The following is a 16001-nucleotide window of genomic DNA, read 5'->3' as shown; positions in this document are numbered from 1 at the left end:
AAGGTCGGTAAGATGGGTGTAAATGACTGTGTTGTCCCATTGACTCTGAAGATGTAAGCCAACTTCTTTCTCGCTCTCGTGTTCCCTCTCACTGACTCTCCTGATGTCTTGTTCTTTCATTCCCTGCCTTTTCCGTCTCCTTCCTTCTCTTTACTATCCTTTTCATCTTGTTGCAGTCATTTCCTGTGGTGATCTGCCCACTCCTCCTAATGGGAAGAAAATTGGGACCCAAACTACCTTTGGAGCATCAGCCATTTTCAACTGTAACCCTGGCTATGTTTTAACTGGATCTATTGTCAGAGAGTGTCTCCTGTCCGGCCTTTGGAGTGGGATGGAGACTCAGTGCCTGGGTAAGCAAGGTCAAAATGTTCTCTTTAAAAAAGACAGCCTTGACCTGGGTCAGACACCGCTGGCAATCTGTTTAGACAGGGTATGAGTTTTTGTGGCTGGGCCAATATGCCCTTCATAGAACCAGATGGGGAAGCAGAGGGTGGCTATAAGTGTTTATGGCTAATGACTGTAAAACATTTAGATAGGTGTACAATTTTCTGTATTGGTCCTGACCTTATGCTGGTACTCAACACTGCCACTTTATATTTTCCTTGGGGTCTGCTTGAGACCTCGAGGAGATCATGAGGTGAAAATTGTTGTGTAAATGTGCAATCACTTTTGGCAGCTGCCTTTTAGTTGATTTGAGCGTGATGCTGTACAGTAAAGCCTCTGAGTCAGTGTGATTTGGTGTTTTCTAAAATGTTAAATGTGAGAGAGCAGCTCGAGAGCCACAGCTGGCCTTGAAACTATGAGGCACTTGCCAAGCTGCACCAGCTAAATTTCAGCATGCTGTTAACACACAGTATATAAACAAGAAAATATGCTACAGCTTAGCTTACCGCAGCTCATCACATCTCTGCACTGTCAAAGAAAATGAGACATATGGAATTACTTGAGCCGCATTCAAACCCACGCAGCAGCAAAATGTGACTGTTTCCTTGGCAGATGTATTAGTCCGTTTATCAACCCTGTGGCACCAGCACTCCAGGCTCAGCTCAAGAATGGTTCAGTTCATTAAAGGAAGGGCACCTCTCTCTTGTTCAGTGATATGGCTGTCAGGGTTGACGTAGCCAGGGACCTCTCGGTATAGTAGCCTACTTCAGCACTATCTTCATAGAATCTGGCTGCTCTCAACTGGAGTGTGATAATGAAATGCTCGGCTGAGTTTCTGGGTGCAGGAGTGAATTAGGGAAATCAGACTCTCAGTCAGTGGCAATTTCCCAGGTTTTAAGTGGCAGTGGAAATCTCAGCAAGATTCCTCCTCTCTGAAAGGGATTTATTGTAGCTGAAAGTAATACGATTACGTGCATGAGCGTATTGCACAGATTTTGAGGAGTTCCACATGCGTCTCTCTGTCTACTGTAGATGAGAAGAGGCGAGTTATCACCATGAGTGAAGCTGAAGCCAGTATGAATTTAGAAATAATAATTCAGAGATAATGAGCTGAAAAATGCTTTCCAAATCCAATATGTTTCATGAATACACTAACTAATTTTGTTTGCCAGCATTATAATTCCAAGACCTTTTAAATCATCAGTTTCCTCATTTCATTTTATAATACAGTTGTCAAAATGCAAAGTTATTCAAACGTGATAACACAATCAAAATTGTGTTTCTACCCTGCAATTACCGTCCATTAGTTCACTGGGTGCCACTGCAAGCTAACACTCCCAAATGTTATAAAGTTGGCCCAAAATATTACACCATGTGAATGATTGACTGCACTACCAAAGATCCAGGATGGACTGTCTTTGTCATTAATGAGTTTGAAAAGACAAAAGACACATGATTTTGTTGAGAAAATAAAATGTAAATAAAGAAAGAGGAATGGTAAATGGTAAATGGACTGTACTTATATAGAGCCTTTCTAGTCTTTACGAAGAAAAAACTATTTCACAGTACATTTTTTTTCCTTCCACTGCATCATCCTACAGCTGGTCACTGCGGCATTCCAGAGCAGATCGTGAATGGGCAGGTGATCGGAGAAAACTTTGGTTACAGAGACACAGTGGTTTACCAGTGCAACCCCGGATTCAGACTCATTGGCTCCTCAGTGCGGATCTGCCAGCAGGACCACAACTGGTCCGGACAGCTCCCAGTTTGTATCTGTAAGTACTTAAGCAACCCCCCTCCTCCCTGGCTGACTGACTGCAAGAGAGATCAGATGTGTCTTTCAGGGGAAAAAGAGATAATTGCTGTGGTCGTGTGTGATTGTTGACGCAGTACTGAGTGTTAAAGAGAAAGTAAGTTGGATGGAGTATGTGCCTGAGAAGAACCACTTGGTTATTTCTGAATTTCTCACTGGAGACGCTACTGCTCAGATGGAAAAAGAGCTGATGGGAACAATTTTGTTTTCCAGTTCTGGACTTTTATTTTGAAGTAACATTTTGAATGTGTACTTTTTCTATTCACAAGAAACAAGCAGTTTGATTTGATCGCATTATTAAAATATATTAACTAAAAATATGTTAAGCACTCTTTCTTTTTAAAAGTAACACTGTTAAAAAGCAATTTCCAATTCCCATAAGTTGACGTTCCTTTCCTTGAGAACTGCTGAAGTCGATATTTATCCTCATAATGTGATTCTCAATCTTCTATTCACATGCTATTCTACTGACATGCTGAAATCTGCCATTTCCCCTTTCTTCATCAAGATCATGTCTTGATTCTTAATTCCCCTGCTGTCCTCTAAGGTTAATTATATGGTAATGATATACCTATGATAGGTGTCACTGTCCATCACTTAGATATCGATCACTTTTATTGAATTTTCTTTCTCTCTCTTAATCTCTTTCTCTCCCTCTTTCCACACACTCTATCTTTTACACCCCGACTCCTCTTTTCTTTTTTTTCTTTTTTATATATACTACTTTTTTTATTGCTGTTCATCTCCCATCCTCGTCTCTACCTCCCTCCTTTCACTCACGTCCCTGAATGGTGTCAACATCAGCTGTCACATGTGGCCACCCCGGCAGCCCTATCTATGGCCGCACCACAGGCGATGGCTTCAACTACAATGATGTGGTGCGCTTCTCCTGCAACAAAGGCTACACCCTGGAGGGGCCCTCTACAGCCCAGTGCCAGGCCAACCGCCAGTGGAGCCAGCAGCCACCAACATGCAGAGGTAGGGTCCAGCTAAAGAGCGACTCCTGCAGGGATGTATGATTGGCAGCTAGACTGACTCGAAGTATCAGGAAGAAGCAGATGTATTCTGTAGTTGAACCAAAAAGCCACTTGTCCCATGCTTAGGTGATGCTCAAACCTACAATCTTAGTCGAAAAAGCCATGAATCAAAAGTAATAATTAGTATGAGAATTTGGAACCAGCATATGCATCATTTTACTCAATTATCAAGACCAAGTAACAATCTGTGGTGATTATTTTCTGAAGAGACTAGCTCTTAGTGCATTATTACAACCAAAGGTATTTCAGTGTTTGATAACAGAAGCCTAGAATCAAGTCTAGTGTTGAAACAGACTAAAATGGCATTTGTTGGTCCTTTGTGATGGTCCAGAAATCCCAAGCTAGAATGACCACAAGAACTCAGCAGCCAGCAGATGTACTGTATCATGATCAATCAGAAATCAACAGCCAGTGACGGCCAGCATGCAGAGGCACAGACACAGAAGCAGAATGGATAGAGGTGCTGCTCACACATGTATTAATTTGGATGAGAAAAGTCACTGTGTTCTCTTGGTAGAGCATTAGGCAGCAACATCTGGAGCCCTGGCCTAAGAGCAAAAGCAGGAATACGGCAATAACAAGCTTGCAGCCGAACGTATGGAAACGGGAGAGTAAATGGGGAATTGTTTTTATTTACATTTTTACTGCCAGTTTCTACCAAGAGGCTTTCTGCATGGAGAGATTACTTTGAAGTCCAAAAAGCATAGAGAGTAAATTTAATGGAAGACATCTTATTTGGAGTGTTAGATGGTGGCTGTTAGCGGTGTCCAATGTTAGTTTTCCCAGGTTAGGCTCATTAGGGATTTGTTTACAATCAGCAGCAATGCAGACATTTCTGTGTGTCAACATAGCACAGAAATACTAATTTTTTTCTTCCCAAGATGTTTTTGACAGTTTGAATATTTTTTTGAAAATATTTCACATTTTTTACCTTATTGTTTGCAAAATAGAACAGATAAAGGTATTGTGGAGTATGATGGAAACTTTTAATCATATTAATAATGCTCAAGGGAGGGGGGGGGGGCATATTTATTGCAGTGTAAAGATGTGTTAATATAGGTACATAGGTATGGCTTTAACTTTAAAATTAAGAAGAATACATTACAATGAAAGAAATTAAATTGAATGATATAATTATATGGTTTGTTACAGTACCTCTGGATCTGGTGGGAGGTGAGATTTGCCAGATTTTGCCCATTTAAAAATATCTCTCCTTGGCATGAGTTTTGTCGGCTGTCGGATGTGAAGAGACACAGTTTTCATTACCGTGAATAGCACAGTAGAGACAAACCTGGTAAAAGATCAAAAGAGTAAAATTATATTAAACTGTTGTGACTCCCTATGTCAAAAAAACATCTGTTTGTTCTCTCTAAAAATGTCTCACATTAAGCCAGTTTTGTCACACATTTGCATTATTGATTTAATTTGATGTTACCGTGAACTTGATTTCACCCTCATCTGCTTTCAGCTGTCTGAAAAAACCTGGTCAGCAGTGTGGTTTTGGAGACTTTAACTGGTATCCTAAAATGGATGCTTTTGAATTTGTGACAATAGATGTGGCTTTTTGTTCTTTTGTTTTCAGGAGGAAGCAAAGGGTGTTATTATTATTGACAATGCTTAATATAGCCTGGACTCACTTGTCTCCCTGTTTGTAGAATAAACAGCAAAAGCCACTGATCCAGTCACAGCCACATTTCTATTATTAAATCAGAATTGAACATGCTGACAGAATGAATATATGCAAATGAGGCTTCAATCACAAAAAAAAAAAGACTACACAGCCTTCAGGAAAGAAAAGTCAGATCTTCAGTGATGATACTGGGTGGAGTTAATTAGGCACATTGCCATATGACAGTAATGTGTTGTCTGTTTTTTTTCAATGTTATTCTGAAGTAAAAGTGTTATTGACAGATTACAACTTGGGCAGATACTGTTAACTTAATACATGCAGTATACATGACTAAATAGAGAGAATTTAGGCAAAGGTAATAATAGACATCACACAAAAGAACAAAATATGACGATAAAACTTATGTCATTGTCCAATGGAGAATTCACTGTATGTTATATGTACGTCCTGCTGTACAGTTGTGTAATGTTCATTATGAACTTTTTAGTGTTCCATAACAACCTTACAGACAGAGATGATTGTACATATCACAAATGGCTTTTGGCAAACGCTGCCAGGAAGTGAATATTCACTTTGGCTCAAGTCAACATTACTAGCCTGTACATCAATAATTAATTGACATTATCTCCGAAAACTACAATAGATGGATGTGAAGGAAAAGTTTCCAAGAGCAGTTCTGCAAACCATAATTAAAATATCACAGTATAATTATCATGAAGACCATATAGCTAATATACTGAATCGATAATAGAAATCATAAGACTACACTCAGTGGGGGAATGCTGGGAAAGAGCAAGAGACCTTTTTTAGTTCAACAAGTAATCATATGACTAACAGTAATTTGCTTGAAATTACAATGAAAATGTGTGTCTTGCCTGAAATATCCTTGCAGCTATAAAAATTAATTGGACTACTGTCAGTAGTCTGCTTTCTGTAGTCTCCCATTATGATTAAACTAATTGAATAATTCATGAAGGCGTAAATGTATATATATATATATATATATATATATATATATATATATATATATATATGTATTCTTTTTTTCCTTTTTTCTTCCTCATATAGTGGTGAACTGCACAGATCCTGGTATCCCTGCCAATTCTATCCGTGAGAGTAAGATCGAGCATGGTAACTTTACATTCGGCAGCGTGGTGTTCTATGACTGTAACCCAGGATATTACCTCTTCGGCTCGTCAGTGCTCACTTGTCAACCAATCGGCCACTGGGACAAACCTCTACCAGAGTGCATCGGTAGGTCTATTTCCTGTGACTAATTTCTATTTGAACTGGCTTTAACTTTAATTGGCATATGCTGTTTTTCAAGTCAGGTTGTTTATTTCTGTTTCTCCACTGTTCTGTGCTTCAGCCTATCCACTTTCCTGCTGAACATAAGCAGTGCATTTTGTACACATTATGGTGATTGATGATGACTGATGAACAATTACACAGAGGCAAATTTAAAAAATCAAGAGAAAAGCTACACTCTCAATTGTCTGTCTACAACCTTGTTTGGAAACTCATTTGCTTTTAGAGTTTTAGTGGTACAAGTTGTTAAATGCTACGACTGTGAGCATCTGCGTAATGATGCCCCAGTGGCTTATGGCTATATTATACTGTGCCTAACTGAGAAATGGAGAAACTGTCATAGGACCAGTTTTTCAGGCTATAGCTAAAGCCTCAAAACTAAATACTCACATTAAAAGAACAACATCCATGAACTTTAGGGGTTATCTGAGGTTTTAATGTTGCTTTCAGACACCTGGCTCATGCACTCTACTTTCATGTGAGTCTGCCAACGGTATTGACCTATTTTTTGGTGAAATTATCTGAAGTAAACCTCCACATTCTGCACACAGGCTCAGAGAGCACTTCATTTCATGGTAGACAGATGACGCACAGCATTTATTTTATCAAACAGAATCGTAATGAAAGAAATGCAGAGGAGCGTCTATCTTAACCCTTGTGTAGTCTTAACATTATGTATATTTTCCTGAGTTTAAACATTGGGCATTACTTGTTTTTGGGTTTATTTTAGCTTTATTATTATTGTTCTTATTATTATTATTGATAAATGTACAGCATAGGTGTAAACATTCAACATACTTTCTTTTTTGTGCTTGAGAAATTTGCAGGAAGTAGTTTTGAATGCATTTTATTGAAGCAAAATGATAATAGTCTTGCACCTTGCAGATGTATTTCTCACATGTACAGCACATAGTATTTGTTATACGGCCCTTCTTTTGGGGGCAGTATTGGCATCTCACCCACGTGCCCACCCTAGCTGCAGAATCAGGTGGATCAGGACAAGATTTAGCCCATAAACAGCTTTCAAAATTGTTGCAGAGGCTGCTGCGTGGAAGATGAGCAGGGGCCAGTGGACAGTAATCCTTTCACACCAATAAGTTCCAATCACCTTATCCAGGTTGCCCACGCCTCCTTTGTTGTGGTTGTAGTCCAGGATGATGGCTGGCTTCTTGTCCTCATGATCTCTGATTGCACCTGTTTTGTACAGTGTGCTCAGGAGGACCATCTTCCTGTTCCTCTTTTTGGGGGTAAGAAACAAGAGTGGTGGTGGGGGTGACGGCAAACTTTGATGAGAAGGTCTTTCTCCCCCTTGTTGCAAAGAGTGCAGAGGGGGAGCTCAGATTTGTTCTGTCTTGCTGTGCCAACCATGGCGATCTGCTTCTTCAGAAGCTGATGGCTGAGTTCATTGTGGCCCCTCAGTCCATTTGTCACATCAAGTGCAATCTGCATCCTATGGTTCTTCTCCGGGCCTCCACTGGTCAGCTTCCCAGTGTAGACTTGCATTTTCCAGGTGTAGCTGGATTGTGCATCACAGGCACCCATATCTTGGTGCCATAGTTTTCAGGCTTACTGGGCATATATTTCATGAAAGGAACGCAACCTTTTGACCAGAGAGATAACTATCAGTAATTTGTATCAGTGTCAGTGTCAGAAAACAAGCATATAAATCAATGATAATATTGCAATACATAATAAATTCACAGAGAAAATTACATTACAGATATGAAAATAAAAATATACCTCTGAATGGAAACAATTACTTGTCCACTGTTACTTAAGGCCCAGGGTTGTAGAGGTATGGCAGGCACTCGAACCCACTTCTCACAGTCCTTTCTTATGGCCATCAGTTTCTCTCACTTGTCTCACAGGTCTCGACTCGCGTTTATCGAATCATAGCATTGGCTATGGCATTGTGGCAAGACAATCGCCCTTCCACTCTCGTTATCCCAGAGACTAGATGTAGCCTCGCCTCAGGACTTATACACACCTGCTAAGATTAGCAGCCCTGTGTAGGCACGCAGGTCAATCTCATCCGGTCTTTTTTATCTGAAGATGATGCATCGTGCTCTGGGTTGTATTCTTCCCCATATTATTCTTGAGATACCTGCTCTCCCCCTCTTCTAAATCATTGTTCTCTTGTTCCTCCTGGATATCTGAAAAAAAAAACAGATCTATGAACTGTTGGGCACTGAAATGCGCACTCATGGCTGCAGGGGAGATGTACACACATAAGCACAATTTCTCATTGTGTGTTTGTGGTGTGTAAATGACTTGCTGGGTCAAAATTGACCCTAAGACAATGTTTGTACCCTTGCGGTGTGAAGCTTTCATGGGAATATGAACAAAAGCAATGTTTCACTTTTTTAATGTTGGGGTCAGTGTAATGTGTGAAATGTCATTACATTTTAAGTTGAGAAAAAAGATCATTTGAGGGGTTTTCTCTGCAGTTAAATACAGGTCATTTTTTCACCCATAAGACACCACTGCTCCAGGTGTCAGTGACTCATATAAAGAATTTAGCTTTGCTCAGTCATAGAAACACTGCATTATGAGACTAAGCTAATTAAATTAGGGCTCCCACAAAAATGAAAGGTTAAAAGAATAATAGAGTAGCAGAAGAACTGATGTAACAAATTAGATTTTAGTCTTGAAAACAAAACTGAGAGCATTATTATAGGTGTGTACATAGTATTACATCAAATCACTGGTGTTGTTCCAAGCAAGCAAACATTTTTCTGTTTATAGTATTCAGGGCACATTCATCTCCTAAAATTGTTCTCCCTTTCAACACAAGCATCTCTAATCTGCTTCCAGATTCAGTCAAAGTTTACAGAAGTGTAGATCAGCTTGTTTTTTTGGGGGGGTTGCTTGTTTTGACAGGGTATTTAGTATTTTGCACTGAAACATTGTATGTGTCTTAACTATCTGGGCTAAGATTGTATGAAAAATGCACAAGTTTAATCCTCAATATTTTACTTCTAATTAACAAGATATATTTTGTTCTTCCATCTAGCCATCTATTTAACAGTATACAACAATGTAGCACCATCTCACTAGCACCATTGGCAGTGTGATATATTGGCATATTATACTAGTTCCTCCATCCATTCACTTCTCCATGGATAATCTTATTTCCTCTCCTTTCTCTCTGTCATGCAGAGGTGGACTGCGGCCACCCAGGTGCACCTCCTCATGGAGTGATGATGGGAGAGAAGTTTACCTTTGGCGCCACGGTGCGCTACTCCTGCTCTGGAGACCGCCAGCTCATAGGAGACTCATCACTCACCTGTCAGCTCAATGGACACTGGACTGCCCCACTGCCCCACTGCTCAGGTACACACACACACACACACACACACACACACACACACACACACACACACACACACACACACACACACACACACACAATGTATTCCCACATGTAGAAGCATGCCTGCACACATTCACACGATAACAAATTAGTTTCTCTCTTTATCTTTTCCTCTATGACACTGATATTAATACCATATTAGGAACTGATAGTTGTGTTTAAAGGTTCAGTTCACCCAAATTAAAAAGCATAAACAAGTCATATTTTCCTACTAGCCTCTTGTGGTATCTAGCCACCCAGTTAATTTGGGTTTTATTTACCCAGCCTTTGATATTACTGCCATCACCCTGATACTACAGAGTTTAATAGAATTCCATGTGTGCTCACAGCATTAAAAAAATATTTTTTTAAAAATTCAACAGCAACATCTCTTTTCACAAACAGTGTCCCAAATCCTCCATAGAGTACACGGTCAACAGTTTTCATAGGACTATTTCTTTGATAGTAAGTAGTTTCAAACTTGTTCATAGCACTGTTTTGTAGATAATACAGACTAACCAGGACACTATTTCCACAAAGACTAGAAAGCCAGTGTTGAATTTTTTAAAATGCAATTTCCCACCAATGAAATTCAATTTAACTCTGTATTAGAATACCACAAATATTAAAAAGAACTCAAAACCTGGGAAAGTGAAGTCAAAACCATTTGTATAGTTAGATAACACTAGAGGTAAGCTAGAATTGTCAGGAGAGTTTTCAAATTACTCCTACAACATGAACACCGCACTGCAATGGTGTAGTGCCTGGGAGTCCCGGTATTATTAGGATATATGGATACCACTGTGTGAAGTTCAGAAAACACAAAGCAGATATCAGCCTACTGAGCCAATTTCATACCCTCAAGTTACACCCCCTTCAAGCTCTTATGGAATTTTTAAATATTACCTAGTTGCCAAAATATTAGATCATTATTGTCCACAAATTCTCCATTGACCTAAAGCAGGTCCAGCATTTCACATTTCAGAACAGGCACTCTTGTGGTTTTTCTGATGTGTCTGCATTTGGCTGATGAATGCTCAATGAGTACACTGATGGTGGAGCAGTGTCAAGTAACCCCCAAACAGTACCATTTAGCCATCATTCCTCTTTGATTCAATGATAGGGAGTTATGACACCATAATAGTCATTCAAGTGAGTGATCACTCTTGACAATACCTAAACTCTGGCAAACAAAAGTTTGAATAGAACTGTTTGTGTCCTGTGTTCAAGACCTTTAGTTGCAGACACTTGATGCTTTTCTGAAAATCTAAAAAAAAAAATTAAAAAAAAAATAGTCCTTAGTGTATGTCTGTAGAACTACAAACTTCCCCTGTTAATACCCATCTGTGCTCTTCCCTCCCATCACACTTGAGCATTCCTGACCATTTAAGTGGATTCTCTTTACTGAATGTTCACTTGGTTTGTTCAATTCACTGATCCAGAAGTAATGTTTTTAAGCAGACTTGTATGACAGTTTTTCCCCCCTTCTGCTTTAAATAGAAGTGTGAACTCTCTACTCACCTTCAATATTTTGTATTTACTCAGACGTTGGAAAAGTAGAGAGGCGGTGGGGAAGCCTCCCAGGATAGTAAGAAGACACATATTGCAGAAGATCAAATCTATATCACAGTCAGAGTTTACGTTGGGTTTTTTGCTCTTAGTTTTTCAAAATGGAGAGAGCGACACAGAGAGATGTGGCAGGGTGCTTGTTTGTTTGCACTGTGTATATACTGTAGCCTGATGTATAGATGTTTTTAGGCCTTCTAATGATTTTGGTGAGTATACCATGCAGTGTATGTAAGGTACTGTGTCAACTAGTCTTCAAAGGCAATTTTCCATCTGTTATTGAGATGATTTGATCAGCATTCTAATATAATAACAAATGAGCCCCTTGCAAAGTTGCGATTTGCAAATTTGCATTATATTTCATTTTCATTGCCCGCTTTCAAGGTTGTGTAACACCAACATGAGGTCTGCTGCCTGCGTTTGTCTGAAGATATCCAGCAAATATACTGTGCTTTAATCTAGGTTAAAAAAAACCATTTAATACCAAAATAGAATCAGCACTTTTAATTTTACGTCTAAAACCTAATCAGCATCAACTCATCACATGAGAAGTGAGATAAGTAAAGCCAATGTGAATGTATTCCCATGTATTTAAATTGTCAAAGAGCAATTGCTGTTTAGAGAGTAAAACCCTGTGGAGGAATTTGTGGAGCAGAGTAGGAGTCCTGGGTCAGCGACTGGAGGATTTAATCATTATAAATGATGCTGTGACTTATTGAGCTAAAGAAAAAGGATGTGATGAGGTGAGTTATAGCAGATTATATGAATTTTAAGTCAGGTTAAAAATGCACCCTTAATTTGTTTTTATGATACAACACCAACCCCATGGCAGATACTAATAGAAAAAGATGACATTGGATTTTTAAAGACACTAAAGAGGGATTAAGGGCAGTTTTCTTATTTCATTTTTAACTGATTTCATTTCATAAAGGTAGAATATTTACATGTAAAATTGAAGGAACACATTGTGACATTTTATGATTCAGGAATTATTGATATTGATGTTTATTATAGAAGATGGTCATTAGTGTAAATGCAATGTCCTCACAGCCACACCAGATTGTACCGCATTAGTGCTTCTAATTAATAATGAAATCAGAAACTCATAATGGAAAAAAGAAACCTTTTGTAGATCATTCGTTCATTGCTAAGAGGCTTGATGAATTCATACCCATGGAAGCAACTATCTGTTACAGCTTCAGTAGAAATCAGAGGGAAATAAAGTTGTGAGGCAGCAAATGTCTGGAGAGTGTTAAATTAGTGCAAATGTACATTTTAGCACCTAGTTTCACAGGCACATTGCAAAAACTTATGAAGTGATGCAATTAGTACTGCAGTGTTACCAAGATAAATGAGATGTCCAGAAAGTATTAATACATGTCTTGATGTTTTTTGAAACATTTCCTGTTTCATGTCCCATCACTTAGTCTAAGCCTCCCTTTGATGCTTTCCAAAAATTTTTAAAGTTTATTTGCAGAATAGTTGCAGCATAGTCTTTAAACATGTTCATCTGCAGGTCTAGAAATTATTAAAATGGAACATTGCTATTTTCAGAGACTGTAGACCAACAGTACCAGCAAAATAATCTCAGCTATGAAGTCCTCAGAAGTCCAGCCCAGCGTCACCAACAATTCTCCTCCATGCATCCATCCCTGCATCGACTGTATCTCTCCTCTCATCTGTCCTCCCCTGTTAATTAGTAAGAGCAGGCTTAAAACTGCTTGCCAAGACATAGACATTCCCCTTTTGTGCTCGTCTTTTGCATGGCTCAGTTGAGGGCCTTATTATTTCCTTACAAAGGGAGCCTGGTGAATGGACATTAACTCAAATTCAAACCAAATCCACCACCATCCCAATTAGTGAGATTATAGCTGTCATAGTACATGCCTGGCCGAGCTGCCCCACCTAACCGAAGGGGACTAATGAAGTACCGACAGCTGCTGTGAGACATACACACACATGTAAGCTCACAGAAATGGACATGCACACACCAAGGCAACAAATGAGCATGCATACTTACATGCACTCACAAAGACAAATGCATGCAAGAGGCACAAACACACACATGCATCAAGTGCACTCAAACATACACACGCATGTAGTAAAATGGTAGACATGTATGCACACACACTCATTGCTAATTACTGCCACACACAAGCATATCATCTCCAGCTGTGAGCCTTTGACCTGACAAATCCAGTCCATGCACATGTGAGCAATTGGATGTGCATAGAAGATATGAGCTTGATGTTTGTGCAGTAAGGCTTTGTCAACAAGTCCAGTATTAGTGCATCTGTTTGCTGCGCTGTAGACAGAGAGCTGCAGCTAATACACAGAGAATGATGCACAGGGTGTATGCACAGCTCAAGGAATAGGCACTCAAAGCCAATAAAGCACTGACTTCCCACAAAGAGACAACATGTACTGAACCGTATAGATGAGCACAAAAGGAGATTAGATATCATACTTACTAAATCTATCTATCTATCTATCTATCTATCTATCTATCTATCTATCTATCTATCTATCTATCTATCTATCTATCTATCTATCTATCTGATTCTTTTGCTCTCTTTCCTCCATTTCATTTCTCTGAGAAAGCAGAAGCAGCAGTGATAGTGGTGGTTGGTGTTATGTGTTTTTTTTCCTTTGCACTGAGGATGTCCCTAGTGAATCCAAAACCAAAAACCTCCCCACCCCCTAGACTCCATTCTGACTCAGACACCACTCAGCTTGGCTTGCTGTTCATCACAACATGAAATGTTCAGTAGTCGCACCGCCCTGACTCCATACCTGTCATCTCTCTCTCATTTCTTATGTTTGAGAAAAAGAACATGTCCCATTTTTTTACCCACCGGAGACAACCCTAATGGGGACATGGAAGGAGAATTAATGAGAGATGCAGCATCTCTTCTTATCTGCCTTAATCCATAGATGTGCAAGACAGGTGGTGCAAGACACTGACAGTGCTGTATGTTCTTTTACAGGACAAAAGACAGGAGAGATATTTCAGGAAAATGAAAATGCATTTAGCTTCAGAGGTCAAACTTTATTCATCATTTCTCATAACCACAGCTGGTTGCCTTTTAATGCTGGTCCCACTGCTTTTATGGACGGAAAGTGCCTGGTGTCAAAGCAGTGAAAGGTTGTTGGCTTGGTGACAACTGCTCATTGGTGCATTGTGTGTTTTAGATGTACAAAAGCTGTACAGTTTGGCTCTAAGTCCTCTCTGTATTGGCTGTCTGCTTGACAAACAGTATGTTGCACTTCACTACCATACCAACTTAAAAGTTCCCATCTATGAGCACACAAATAGACACTTAAAGTTGATGGCATATTGCTCCTTGTCTGGTTATCTCCCACTGCAGGCGACTCGGCGGGCACCTGCGGGGATCCCGGCACACCTGCCCATGCCAGCAGGGAGGCAGGGAACTTCAAAGTGCGCAGCAAAGTGCGCTTCACCTGCGCAGTGGGACATACACTATACGGCTCAGCAGAGAGGATCTGCTTCCCCAACGGGACCTGGTCGGGCAGACAGCCGTTCTGCAAACGTAAGAAAAAGCTCTACAATGTCTCTATGATGTTGTGTATGAAACAGTAGGAGAGGAGAACATAGGAGTCTTACAAAGAGGTAACATACACAAACATTTACACTCAGTTACACAAAGAGATATTTGGTTATAGTACAGCATATCAAAACTCAATACATTTTGTGTATTGACTGAAAAGAAGCCATGACACCAAGTATTTAACTGTAAAGTACTGAATGCTTAGTCAGATTCTTAGGGCCTGATTAACTAAAGGTTTGCATGTGTAAAAACGTGTGCAAACTTGATATCACCTGCAAAAAAATGTGCAAGCTGATCTACTAACGCAGCGCACTGAGGCTTGCGTCTTTCAAATGTGCAAGATAATACGCGCTTGTCCATTTAGTACGTTTGCCATAATGAATATGTAATATGGGGCGTTTCAACCCCAGTGTGCAAAATACAGGAATCAGCAGAAAATGCAAATATGTTATTTAGCATGCGCATTGTGATTCACCAAACCTGATGGTAATTTGCTGGTGGTAACTGCGCCTATAAATAATATGTTTGAGTGGCAGGTATTGCACATAGATGACTCTCTGTTACTGTGGAGAGGAGGAGACAGAGGCACAATGACAGAATATGCAGATAATGTATTGTTTCCACCCGTGTTAATATTTTTGCTATATCTCAATATGTTTGTTTGCCTCTTCCACTAGAATCTCTAATTCCATGGCATCAAATTTAATTTTGCACGTGTGGGCTTTCTGCTCATCCAAACTCTCCATTAAGACCCGCAAACCCTCATTTAAATACTGCTGTCTGCACCTGTTGTCATTTGTGCAGTTATTCTTAGTAGATCACCTGCAAAACGTACACTAACCAAACTACACACGCAATTTAGTACCCTTCATTTGGAGTCTTGGTAAATCAGGCCCAATGTGTCTTGTTTAGCCATGCTGTTGTTAATGTATACTAAGTGACGTGACAGCTTCATCCACATATTATGTTAAATACCTATAGACACTAGAGTGTTACATTGCTGCTCTTAATGCACCTCAGTACTCTCAAATATACAATGGTGATGATTCAGTCTGTAACCAGTTCATGAATGTTTGAAGGTGGTTAACAATCAAAAGGCAGATCATTCTAATAGCAGTAACAAACACTAGTTGTTATACTAACCTTGTATTGAAAACTGTCCCAATTCATGGGCTGCATGCAAGAGTAATTGTGCACAAAGTGTATACATAGCAAGCTCTCATAGGCATCCACACCTTCACATACAAGTTATTGCAAAAACTCAGTACCGCACCAGATGGATAAGTATCTCTCTGCTGCAGTCTGGTATTTTCTGCCAGCACATGGTGCTGTGACTAGCTTC

At 39.6% G+C, this 16001-nt stretch overlaps 1 protein-coding gene across 1 annotated transcript in view; it reads left to right on the top strand.

The window, feature by feature from the left end:
- LOC128367032 (CUB and sushi domain-containing protein 3-like) overlaps nt 1–16001 on the top strand; it is a 213590-nt gene that overhangs the window by 160161 nt on the left and 37428 nt on the right. Inside the window, exons 52-57 of the mRNA XM_053327824.1 lie at nt 177–350; nt 1986–2159; nt 3002–3175; nt 5933–6118; nt 9332–9505; nt 14459–14641. Of these exons, the coding sequence (XP_053183799.1) occupies nt 177–350; nt 1986–2159; nt 3002–3175; nt 5933–6118; nt 9332–9505; nt 14459–14641 (1065 nt within the window). The remainder of the gene's footprint in view (nt 1–176; nt 351–1985; nt 2160–3001; nt 3176–5932; nt 6119–9331; nt 9506–14458; nt 14642–16001) is intronic.

This window comes from Scomber japonicus, chromosome 10, assembly GCF_027409825.1.
Source record: "Scomber japonicus isolate fScoJap1 chromosome 10, fScoJap1.pri, whole genome shotgun sequence".
Lineage (NCBI taxonomy): Eukaryota > Metazoa > Chordata > Actinopteri > Scombriformes > Scombridae > Scomber > Scomber japonicus.
This window is presented reverse-complemented; position numbering and strand designations above follow the sequence as displayed.